Source organism: Eurosta solidaginis, chromosome 5 (genome assembly GCF_040869045.1).
Source record: "Eurosta solidaginis isolate ZX-2024a chromosome 5, ASM4086904v1, whole genome shotgun sequence".
Taxonomy (NCBI): Eukaryota; Metazoa; Arthropoda; class Insecta; order Diptera; family Tephritidae; genus Eurosta; species Eurosta solidaginis.
Genome location: NC_090323.1, coordinates 186714510 through 186725889, shown reverse-complemented (window position 1 = coordinate 186725889; position 11380 = coordinate 186714510). Strand labels below are relative to the sequence as shown.

The following is an 11380-nucleotide window of genomic DNA, read 5'->3' as shown; positions in this document are numbered from 1 at the left end:
GTCCTTTTACAATTTTAATCATGTATATGCACCGAGGATTATACGATTTTCACCCATGACGCAATGACATCCACTGCTTATGATTTTGAGGCGGCATCCTTGGACGAATAGTCACTCCCTAACGTTTCAAGGTGTTTCTCTTGTGTAGCTCGGCAGCATAGCGCGACAAAAGTATCCGTTGGAAAGTCTTCGGAGCTACACCTAGAGCTTCTAGGAAAGTGACGTCGACGAAGGTATGAGTTCGAAGTCGCAGTCCTATAGCTTCTGTACTGGCATATGGTGTGAGGCTCAGGAGGTGTGGTAGCGACTGGTGTTAGGGATTCCTACTGTTCGCACATCGGGAATTGTAGCGCTTAAAAACAGCCGAAAAACCTGGAGGCGCCCTGTGCCACGAGAGTCATGAGTATTAATAGACCATTAATAGCAATCCTAAGTCGCCTTTATGCGTGACCGCCAAGGAGCGACAAATGATTTAAAGAAATTGTGTTCGCGACGATTATTAGGAGTTAACCCTAGGTGAAACTACGCTTTGCAGGAGATATACAAGCAAAAGTGTGACTATTTTATGTATCTCTATTTCTTTTCAGCAGACGTAGCAGTACCAATTCCAAAGACCGGGGTTAGGTTCGAGGCCTCTCTGGAGCAAGCGAAGGAGGGGCAATCCCTTCGCAAGGAGCTACTCCTGAAAATTTTTAAACGGTCTGCGAGATTTTGATGCAAAAACCCCGGATCTTTCCGAAATGTCCAACACGTTGATTTCCTTAAATACATATAAACAAAACCTTTCGTAAATATTATTTTTTTAAATAGAAAAATCAAGCTTTTAAAGTAAGAATACCGGCGTACGCCGGCGCGCCGCCTCCGCCGCCGCCGCCGATAAAGTGATCGGCGTAAACCTCTAGTATGTAAGAATATGTTTAGAATAATTTAATATAAATAAGCTGAAATATTTGAATAAAGAGACATTCATACATTCGGAATTCACTCATCAACGTCTCAACACTTTTCATTCATTTTTAACCTTTTATACTAGCATTATTTAATCCAGATCTCTAGATCTATGAAGTCAAAGGACTTAAGAGCATTTATATTGAAGTAGGTACAGACAATTGGGGGAAAAAGTCAGATGCCGCTGATAGGTCCCTGTAGAGACCCAGAACTCGATATCATCCTAAAACATACTTAAACCCGAAATTCCAAAACGATTATTCTTTTTTAAATTCATTTCCTTGCTTTTTTTTGTTTTTATTAAAATTTTTCTATATTTTCAAAAGTTTTCCATTTAGTTTTTAAAAGTGATTTTTTTGTTAGACGAGGCGAACGCTTCTCTTTCACGAAGTTCTGAGAGCTTCAACTTGAACTGCCACAAAGACCAATCATCTACGGGTGGTACAAAGCTTCCCACATCTTTCTCATTCTCCATATTTGGTTGTATAAACATTTTATGAAGCTCTTTCCTCTCTTCATTTCTCTGCATAATATTTTGTAAATCCCTTCTTCTTACCATTTCCAAAAGCTCTAAACGCTTTGCCTCGATTTGCTTGGCGAAATGTTCTTCAATTGATTGCATAGAAAAGTCTGCGTTGTTTTCTCTTGTTTCTGCAAAGTCAAGTGCTTCATCGTCATCGTATATTTTTTGTTGAGTTACCGGGGGGATCTGGTTTTGTTCTTGTTCATAGTTTTCTAAAGGCAAATTCAGTTGCTCGTAGCCACCACTGTGTCTTTCCTGTACGCTAAATGGCAAAGAGGTTTTTAGCAAGTTTTTAAAATTTTTATAAGTGCTTGGCTGTATGTTCGAAAGATAAGTTGGTGTTGCACGCAATTTTTTTGGAAGATCAAAGCGCATATTCTTAAAAGGGTTTGATGCTACACATTTTACTTGAGTTGTACTGAATTTCTTGTTTGTATTTTTTAGGTTCGAAGCTTTAAATGAAGGTTCGATGTTACTGGTAATACTTTTAAACTTTTTCGAAGCTTTCCTTGGACTTTTGTGCTTAACATATTTTTGTTGCGGAATTTCAATCGGTTTAGTTTTGCAATTTTGCAGTGATGTTTTTGATTTTGATTCTAATCCCTAAATTAATGAAGAATCGGGGATGAAATGAAAGGCAAATTTTAGTATTTAAAAAGAGTTTTAAATCATTTCAAAAATGTTTTAGATATTGTAATTCTACTTAACCAACCGGAAAACAATCGCGCAACAGGCGCAATATGATCTTCATATGTTTCTTAAAACAATTCGGAAACCGTCTAGAAAAGATCCCAACTTTATCGCGAAATAATTTTGTAATGACTTGGAATAATCTCGAATTTATCTCGAAACAAGCTAGATCCGTAAATCAGAAAATAGTCCCCAAATTGCTCTGAAATTATCCCGAAAATTTTACCGAAATGATTACCAAACAATATGCAGACTATATCAAAATAGTCCTGGAATGATTGAAATTATCCTAAAACAGTCTCGAAATTGACTGATGAGTGGAATATTAACCTATTCGGCGGCTGTCTCGAAAACGCCCTAAGTATTCGGTGAAAGAACGCCCCATCTAAGGTTTTTTTCAAAAACGCATTATCTGAGCTCAAATTCAATAAATTTTGACATTAGCTGGAGTGTTTATGATACAAAATTCTGAGATAGCGCCTTATTAAAACAAAAACCTGAAATAGGGAAATATTCAAATATTTTCTGAGATAGACCGTTATCGAAACGACAGCCGAGAAAGGATGATATTCCTCTCAACAGTAGAAATAATACCGAAAAATTATAATTTTCCGAAATACTGCTGAAATTATCCCGATAACCATCGCGCAGTAGTCTCAATATGATATTGAAATGATTCTTAAAATAATTCCGAAACAGTTAAGAAAACATTCCGAAATTATTCGGAAATAGTTCCGTAATGCTGTTTATACCAAAACAGCTTAGAAATGATACCGAAAATATTTATAAATCAGGAAATGGTCCCCAAAATGTTCTGAAACTATCCTAAAAATAGTTCCGAAACGATGATGAAACAGTCACGAATCGAAACAATCCCTAAATTGGTTCCGAACCTATCAAGAAATGATTTTTAACTTGTATAAGTTAACACAATGTTTCAAAGTTCATATGCACATATCAGAAGCGTGACCAGCTCTTTGCCAATTATAGAAAGGCAAATGGATCCCGTGACTATGACGGCGATTTCTTCGAAGCAGTAGCTGCGATTAACTGTATTTTTTTCTCTCGCTATGACAAAATTACGGGTGTTTGAATATTTTCAAACTCTAATATTGTCTTCTCTCTAAGATAAAGTCAACGCCGTTAAACTTACTGGAGTGCACATATTCCCTTAGTTTACAGCCCATGCATAACAAAAATAAACAAAAAATAATGTAAGGCGCGATAACCTCCGAAGCGATTTTAGGCGGAGCTTCTCTTCCAATTTGCGTCGTGCTCCTTTTTAATTTTTCCTACAAATTGGCGGGACGGGACCTACTTGTTTTATGCCGACTCCGAACGGCATCTACGATGCAGATGAGTTTTCAATGAGAGCTTTTCATTGCAGAAATACACTCGGAGTGATTGCCAAACACTGCCAAGGGGCGACCCCGCTTAGAAAATTTTCTTCTTCATGCATATTATCAAGCCTAATTAAAGCAGCCGTGGGTGTAGAATTCAAAGAGAGAATGCCTCTAACCAACAAGTTCTACTTTGGACTGAGTAGGCAGTTCAAAAGTGAAGGCCTCTGCCGGTGAAAAAAATCACGTTTTACAAGTCGCTCATGATAACTGTACGCATGTACAGCTGTGAATCATGTTGGATGTATGGAGAAGGTGAGATGGCCCTGAGAGTGTTCAAGAAGGCGTTGCTTGGTGTTGGGAGTGGTTTGTTGAACCTATAGGTGTATTTGTACGATGGAAAACTTATCAGCAAACTTATCTGATTTAGCGAATGCAGTTCGTAGGTAGGCTGCAGCCTAGACAACATAAGTGGCCGCTTTGATGTCATTGGAGTAGTCCCAGCCTACTGCGTGCCTACAGCTCATGGCTGGTACAGACTGTAATTAGTTTATGGGTGTTGTTTTTGTAGCGATAAGGTAACTCCCGAAGGTTTTGGGGGAATGTTATCGATGTCCACCAGCGACACTTGAGTTGGAGAAGCAATAAATTGCGCTGGCAACCCCTTGAAGGGGTCAGGCTATACAACCCCAATTTGGTATTTTAGTCGCCTCTTACGAAAGGCGTGCCTTTCGCGGGAATACTCTGAACCCCTTTACCCTCTGGGGAGTCTTACTATTTTCTAATTTAGTCTAAGAAGTATTAGAGAAACAAAAAATATATACACACCCCTTCTTTCCTTTTTCACGTTCCCTTTGTTGTGTACTTCAATCTCATTATCTTATTCGCATTATTAATTTCTTCTGCTACTCGTTTTGCCTTATACTTTAGGCTATAGCTCTCAACCTTCGTAGTTGTCACTATAGGGGACGCCATTTTAGGCTTTGAAATTACCTTCTTATCTTTTTCGTCCTCACAAATTTTAGCTTCCATATTCTTAAGATTCTTCTGATTTTTAGTTCTACCTCTATTATACAATCTGGAAACTTGTGACGGCTGCTTTCCGCTTTCCACCTTTTGAATGAGTTCTTTCTTTGGTTCCGCCAGTTTTATTGGCGACTCGTTATTGACCTCTGTAAATGGTTTGGTACTTTCATCGTATACATTTCTCCTTATAGTTTCTTCTTTCCATTTTCTCAAATCCTGTTCAATATTCTCACGCAGCTGACGTTCTTTGTTTTCATTCAAGGTGATCTTACTATTATAAATGACAAAACTACCTTTAGGTTCTTTGACGGGTTCTGCTAATTCCATGTATTTTTCAATAATTTCACGTTGTTCGGCCAAATTTCTTATTGCCATTTTACCACTTTTCATTATCTCTTTCCCATATATTTCGACCCAATTATTCACCATAGCATCAACATAACATAAAATGGCATCCTTTATGGTTGGCACGGCCTCATCGATACTTTTTTTTAATGCTTTCATTCGCTTGGTGTTGTTGCTGCTGTTGTTGTTAGCCCCTGTAACAGAAGACAGGAATTAAAGTGAACAAAGTTCTAAGAAGAATTACTTGCTGTTTGTGGTTTCTGGTCAGCCTCGCTTGTACGTTTGGGCAATTTTTCGTTGCTCGTAGAACTTGTCCGGCGTCGCTTTGCCGGCTCTTCTGTGCCATCTTGGATTTGTGCATCTTTTAATGGAGAGTTTTGCATTTCGAAACATTGATCCTTGACGTTCTGTCTTTTGACCTCTTCAACTACATTATTTATGGGTAAACTTTTTCCTGTGGTTTGTCCTACTCCGAGCTCTTCCCAGCCTTTTCTTCCCTGGTCGCTAGAGCCCAATTGTAGAAATTTCCGACAAACACAAGTTTTTGTATCGGTGAACTGAAGTTAGAAAAAAGTTATAGTTATAAGTAAATGACCTTACTAGGGGCAGCGAACTTGTCGCTGTGCGAGGGCTCAAGTAAACTTCGTGGCTCTTGACTGTGTGGCTCAGTGGTATAGGCGCTTGCACCGGTGCTGTTTCCCTTCTCGTTATTAAAAACTCGAACCCAGGGCTTTGGAGGGACTGTGCCCATTGGATAACTAACCGTCTGATGGCTCATTAGGTGTATTTGACTGGATCTTTTCGGGAAGCTCTCAAATCACATAATATTAATTTTTTTTTTGCATATAATACGGCCGCAGATCGAAGACAGTTCAATGGCAACAAGAAGTTCGAGGAGGAAGAGGCCTTACTTACTTACTTGGTAGCGCTTAACTGTTTAAGCCGTTTTAGCCAGCCAACAAGTAGCTTCTTTTTTGAGCTAGCTGGCGCCAATTGGAAACACCAAGGGAATTTAAATTGTTTTCTGCCTGTTTTCTCCAAAGGAGGGGGAGCTGCGCTCTTCCTCTGCTTCCGTAGGTGGGTTCCGATAAGAATAGCTTCTTGACCGGATCGTCATCTTTCATTCGCATAACATGGCCTAACCAGCGTAGCCGCTGTGTTTTAATTCGCTGGACTAAATTGTTGTCTGCGTAAAGCTTGTACAGCTCATCGTTAAATCTTTTTCGATACTAATTTTTCCCTGAATTCCAAGACTGACGTTGATTGTGTTAAGGCTGGTTCAAAAAAAAAAAAAAAACAAAGTCTTTTATTATTTCAAAATTACGGCTACCAAAAATGGCGCGGTACTGCGTTTTTTCCTATTTCACCATTAAACCAATATTTTCTGCCTTTTCCGGTTTGGAGTAAATAAAACTTACAGCGCGGGTACCCAGGCTAATATAAAATACTGTTCCCGAGCGGAACAAAGAGACCAAAGGCGGGAAAAAAGAGGCAGCGACTTCTGTAGGGCGAAATAAAGCACTGATAGTTACTACTAGGACCATGGAGAGATGTGGAGGTAGACGGAGACCCTCGTTTCGTACAAAGAGCCTAATGGAAAGCGTTTTGAGTTTTCTTGGTATGTCCAAACTGGTGCTTGGTTAGCTTAGAAGTTACGGTGGAGTTTTGCTATAGGCCCAATAAAGTACGAGGGGAAAAGATTAAGAGCCTCACTTTTGATTACGAAACGAACTTTCGTTTTGCCTAATAGACGAATTGCAAGTGTATTTGCACTATGTTAAACCATGGCAACATATCATTTGACAATTACTTCCTGTTTGACATAAAGTAAGAAACGTAACGGCCAATTGAAAATTATAGAGAATACCAAAGCTAAACGAAATCGTTTGGAGGCGAATCGTTCATCTGAGCTATCGTTCGCAATACAGAATGAAGCCCTAAATGAGTGTATGTAAACCAAACTACGAAAATGAAGTCAAATTATGAAAAACGGCCGAGGTAGGTTAGTACTGTAGTCAGTCGTCGATATAATGCATATATTTATATATATACGTTTTCTTATTGAACATCATAGTTTACAAGTTATGTATGGTATTGTGGCGAATATTAGCATTACTATGCTGTTAGTAAATAATCACAAAAGCAAAAACAGCAACCAACGACACTTATGTACACATTAAGGTAAGCAACACTTAAGTACATAAAAGGTGTCGAAGAATATCTCACATACACATATGCAGTCGTCAGCTAAGAAGTAGGAACTCACACATACACACGCATATGGCTAGAAGGAAAGCATAAACCACAAATATACATGTATATAGCTGGTTAACCAAGCATGAGGTGAAGCTATTCTAGAACATATGATCGCGAAACGACTAGACCATAGGAGAATTACGGAACGAGATAACCGAGAGTATAAAATCAGCGCAAGCTGAGGAATCAGTAATCAGCTTGAGTTAAACATGCTATGAGTTGTGAAGTGAAGTATAATTGTGAAGTACTCCAAAAGTAATCTAAATAAAAACCAGTTTACATTACTGAATATTGGAGTTATTTATTCGACAGTTTAGCGATTCGAAAGTTAGCAGAAGGTGCATAATAACCAGGATTTTCCTAAATTCGTTACAGTATATTGTACCGTATATCTTAACGTACATAATATCGTATTGTAAAGGATATCGTTGTAGAGCATCTTACATTGTACCGTTAGATTCAGTTATTAAGGCACAATTTTTACCATATATCGTACGATATCAGCCATTACAAAATGCTAAAAAAAAGACAGAAAAACAAGTAAGGAAGTCTAAGTCCGGGTAAACCGAACATTACATACCCAACCAATAGTGTTATAAGGCTGCGCAATAATCTCGTGGGTGACGCCCATTTTCAAAAGTTGCTAAGTTTAGTTCTTAGCTCAAGCTTGTCACTACTATGGTAGAATATCAGTCAAATGTAGCTAAATACCATAGAGTTATTGCAAACTTGGTAGGGTTAGACCTTTAGGAAAAGTGGGCGTGGTCTTTAACTGATTTTCATTATATTCACTCAGTCTATATAATTTGGCAAGGATAGTGTCTCTGCCAAATTTTAATGTAATATCTTTAACGGCTTTTTAAACTTCCAAATTTTCTTCTTCTAAATGTAGGTAGTGCCACGCCCATATTCCAAAACTTTTTAGATACCATATACCGAATTTGGTGAATTTTAATATTTGCTCAAGTTATCGTGTTAACCGACGGACAGAGTGACAGACGGACGGACAGACGAACGGACATGGGTTAATCAATTTTTTTTTCGAAACTGATGATTTTGATATATGGAAGTCTATATCTATCTCGTTTCGTTTATAACACCAACCGTTATGCAATCAAAGTTATAATACCCTGTGTACAAGTAAGCTGGGTATCAAAAATTACTCTAAAGCTTACCGTTTGTATAAGATTACTATAAAGCGACTGTGCGAGCTTTTCAGGATTTGGTATGAGTTTATCGATTTGTCCGCTACTTGTGGAACGCACTGTTATTTCAGGAAACACCGTTATATTCGTGACAACATTAGTGCGCGTATTTAACAAATTGATGACTAAACGATGCTCCAAATGAACGGCTAAAAGTATGTGCAGCATACGATTGTAAATATAACGAATGGCATATTTGGGAAAATTATTCCAGCCTTCGGGTAAATTAATGCTGCCAGATGCATTTTCCGCATAAGTTTTCTAAAAAAAGAAAATTGGGTTTTGGAAAAAAGTTGTCTTTGCTTTAAAAAGAAAGGTACATCTTAAGCCCAACAAATGCTACTCACATCATCCCCCAAGCCCAAACAGCGAAATCCATTCTTTGTCAGTATGTAATGGGTAAATGCTATAACTAAATCGGACTTGCTTTTGAGGTTGCCAAAAATTTGCAAATAGAACTCCTTCCAATCTCCGAAACATTTGCTTACACCCTTCTCTTCTGCTTTTTGTTGTTCATGTTCATCATTTGTGCTACCTAATCTTAATATTGAAGCTGTTTCCTCTTCTTGCGATGTTCCTTCCTCTTCCACATATATTAGACTACTTCCGCCTAGGTATCGTTCGTCTTTAGTCATCGTTACTTCATTTATTGCCTTACGTTTCGTTGTACCCCGCTCTGTTGTTCTTGTAATATTTGAGACTGAGCTAGAAATGTTTGTTGGTCCTTCATGTTGCTTTGACGCCATCCTTCCTACAGGCATTGCACTAACACTGGACTCTAATTTCGTGGAGTTTGTGTTCGACTTCGACATATTTTAAAGCTTATTACCATAAATTTTTCTTAAATTACTGATATTTTTGTGTTTTTTTGCAAATTGGTTTGGAATAAAAGTTACAGCAAATTTTTATTGTAAAATTTTTAAATTTTTTTTGTAACATCTGACAAATTTTTGATAAACAACTAAGCAGTAAAGTAAAAAAAAAACTCGCGCTCGCGTTTACTAACACTGAACCGCATTTTCGAACGCTCAAAAAATTCTTAAAGCCCAAAGCAGATGGTAAAAAACTCAACCATCGGGCTGTTACAAAATATTTTAAAAACAAGTTATAGTGAAACTTTTCGGTGTGGCAAGTAATACTATTTCTGAGGGGTACAACGACTGGGATTGGCCAATACAAAGATTTTGCCGAAAGATCAAGTTTCCTTGAGTGGAGCTCCGGATCTGAACATGATATGACGGTTCTATCCAAAACAAAAGCTGCAGAGCTATTCCAGCAAAAACAATTAAGCTAAGTTGTATTCCAGTTTTCTTTCTGCTAGTCAATTAATTGACATCATTAGCTATAGGACAAAGGATAACGAAGACGGTTCGAAGGGGTCGTTCTAAATCATTGCAGGAATAATCGGGCTAATACTTTAAGGTGCTAGTTCGGGAGAGTAGGAGATCTATGTATGTATGTATATTATTAAAAGGACTATCACTATCGATTATATTTTAAAAAACCTTCTATTCATCCATAAGGTTTCCAATAAGAATGAAAGCGGGTCTGAAATAGCTCTCCGGAGCCCCATCTTTGCTCTTCAAAAAGTTGGACAGCCAAGCAAAAGGTACTGTGATAATTACATCGCAGCTACTACGGTAGCCCAATGTATGGAGGTAACTCAAACTGAACTCCAAATGACAGTGCGATGTAAGGAAAACTCATAAGCAATAAAAAATTCGGACACCTCATAAAAGGGGTTTTAAGTCCATGGTCTGATAGCCGACAACAAGCAGTGTTGCCCTTAAATTAAGGTGGTATTGACCAGGGGCGGATAAAAGATTTATGAGACCCGGGACTAAAATGAATATGGGGCCCACTTAAGGGGAGCAAAATATGAATATATTTTTTTTTAATAAATAAAATCTGTTATAATTATATTTATAATTTATTCTTGCAAATATTTTTTCTTTCCTACTTATATATTAAAAACTATAAATTATTATACAATTATAAATATTTTTTCTTGATTTTGCTCTGGCGAAGTCACTTATCAAATTACTAAACTAAATTAATGTATAACTTTCAATCTACTCCAGTAAACGAACTTAAACATTCCTTTTTTATATCCAGGAATACAAATTGCACATTCGCTTATTAAAAATCGCTATAGCTACAAAAAATAGCCACGATTCAAAAATCGCCATATCGCCCATCACTAGTACGAACTTCGTCATTTCGTCGTTTTTCCGCGAAAATAAACATTAATAAAGGATCGAGTGCTCCGCCCGCCGAACGGCGGCGCCTTCTGAAGCGCCGCAACTATGACGTTTTTCGCGAACAAAAACATGCATCGAGGTTGACCGGCTTCTGCGGTCAACCTCCAAGTGCCATTGATGGTGTTTTTATGATAATCTAAGCAAGGGGGGCAGATTACAATGAGTATATGTCATGATATACTTACTATAGTCCGAAATCTGAACTCTGCTTATATTATCTTATTCTTAACGACTGCGTGTATTCTTTTCCATATTGCTATCTTCTTCTTCTATATATATAAAAAGAAGTGTACATTTTGATTGTCACTCCATAACTCGAGAATGGATAGGAAGATTGCCATGAAATTTTTAGGAAAGATACAGGAAGGAGAGATGATAGTTAGTTGATTTTGAAATCTCAAATCGGTTTAGCCATTCTTGAGTTATGATTTTTTTTAGAATATGTATATACATTTTGATTGTCACTCCATAACTCGAGAACGGATAGGAAGATTGCCATGAAATTTTTAGGAAAGATACAGGAAGGAGAGATGATAGTTAGTTGATTTTGAAATCCCAAATCGGTTTAGCCATTCTTGAGTTATGATTTTTTTTAGAATATGTATATAAAAATGAATGTTTGTATGTATGTCATCGATTAACTCAAAAACTACTGGACCGATTATTATAAAAATTGTTATATATATGTATTTTTCCACGGGAAAGGTTTGTATAATGAGTACTTTGATATCGGGTGACTAGGGTCTCTAGATATAGGCCAAAACATGGGCCCGGGTAACTCCAGGA

At 37.6% G+C, this 11380-nt stretch overlaps 1 protein-coding gene across 1 annotated transcript; it reads right to left on the bottom strand.

Annotated features, from left to right (window-relative positions):
* Nucleotides 1–1282: 1282 nt before the first annotated feature.
* Nucleotides 1283–9257, bottom strand: LOC137254351 (DNA ligase 1-like). Its single transcript, XM_067792000.1, has 5 exons — nucleotides 8681–9257; nucleotides 8304–8594; nucleotides 5117–5429; nucleotides 4495–5066; nucleotides 1283–2074 (listed from the first exon to the last, which is right to left on the bottom strand). The coding sequence occupies exons 1-5, from the start codon at nucleotides 9143–9145 to the stop codon at nucleotides 1283–1285; spliced, it is 2433 nt and encodes an 810-aa protein (XP_067648101.1). The 5' UTR covers nucleotides 9146–9257.
* Nucleotides 9258–11380: the final 2123 nt, after the last annotated feature.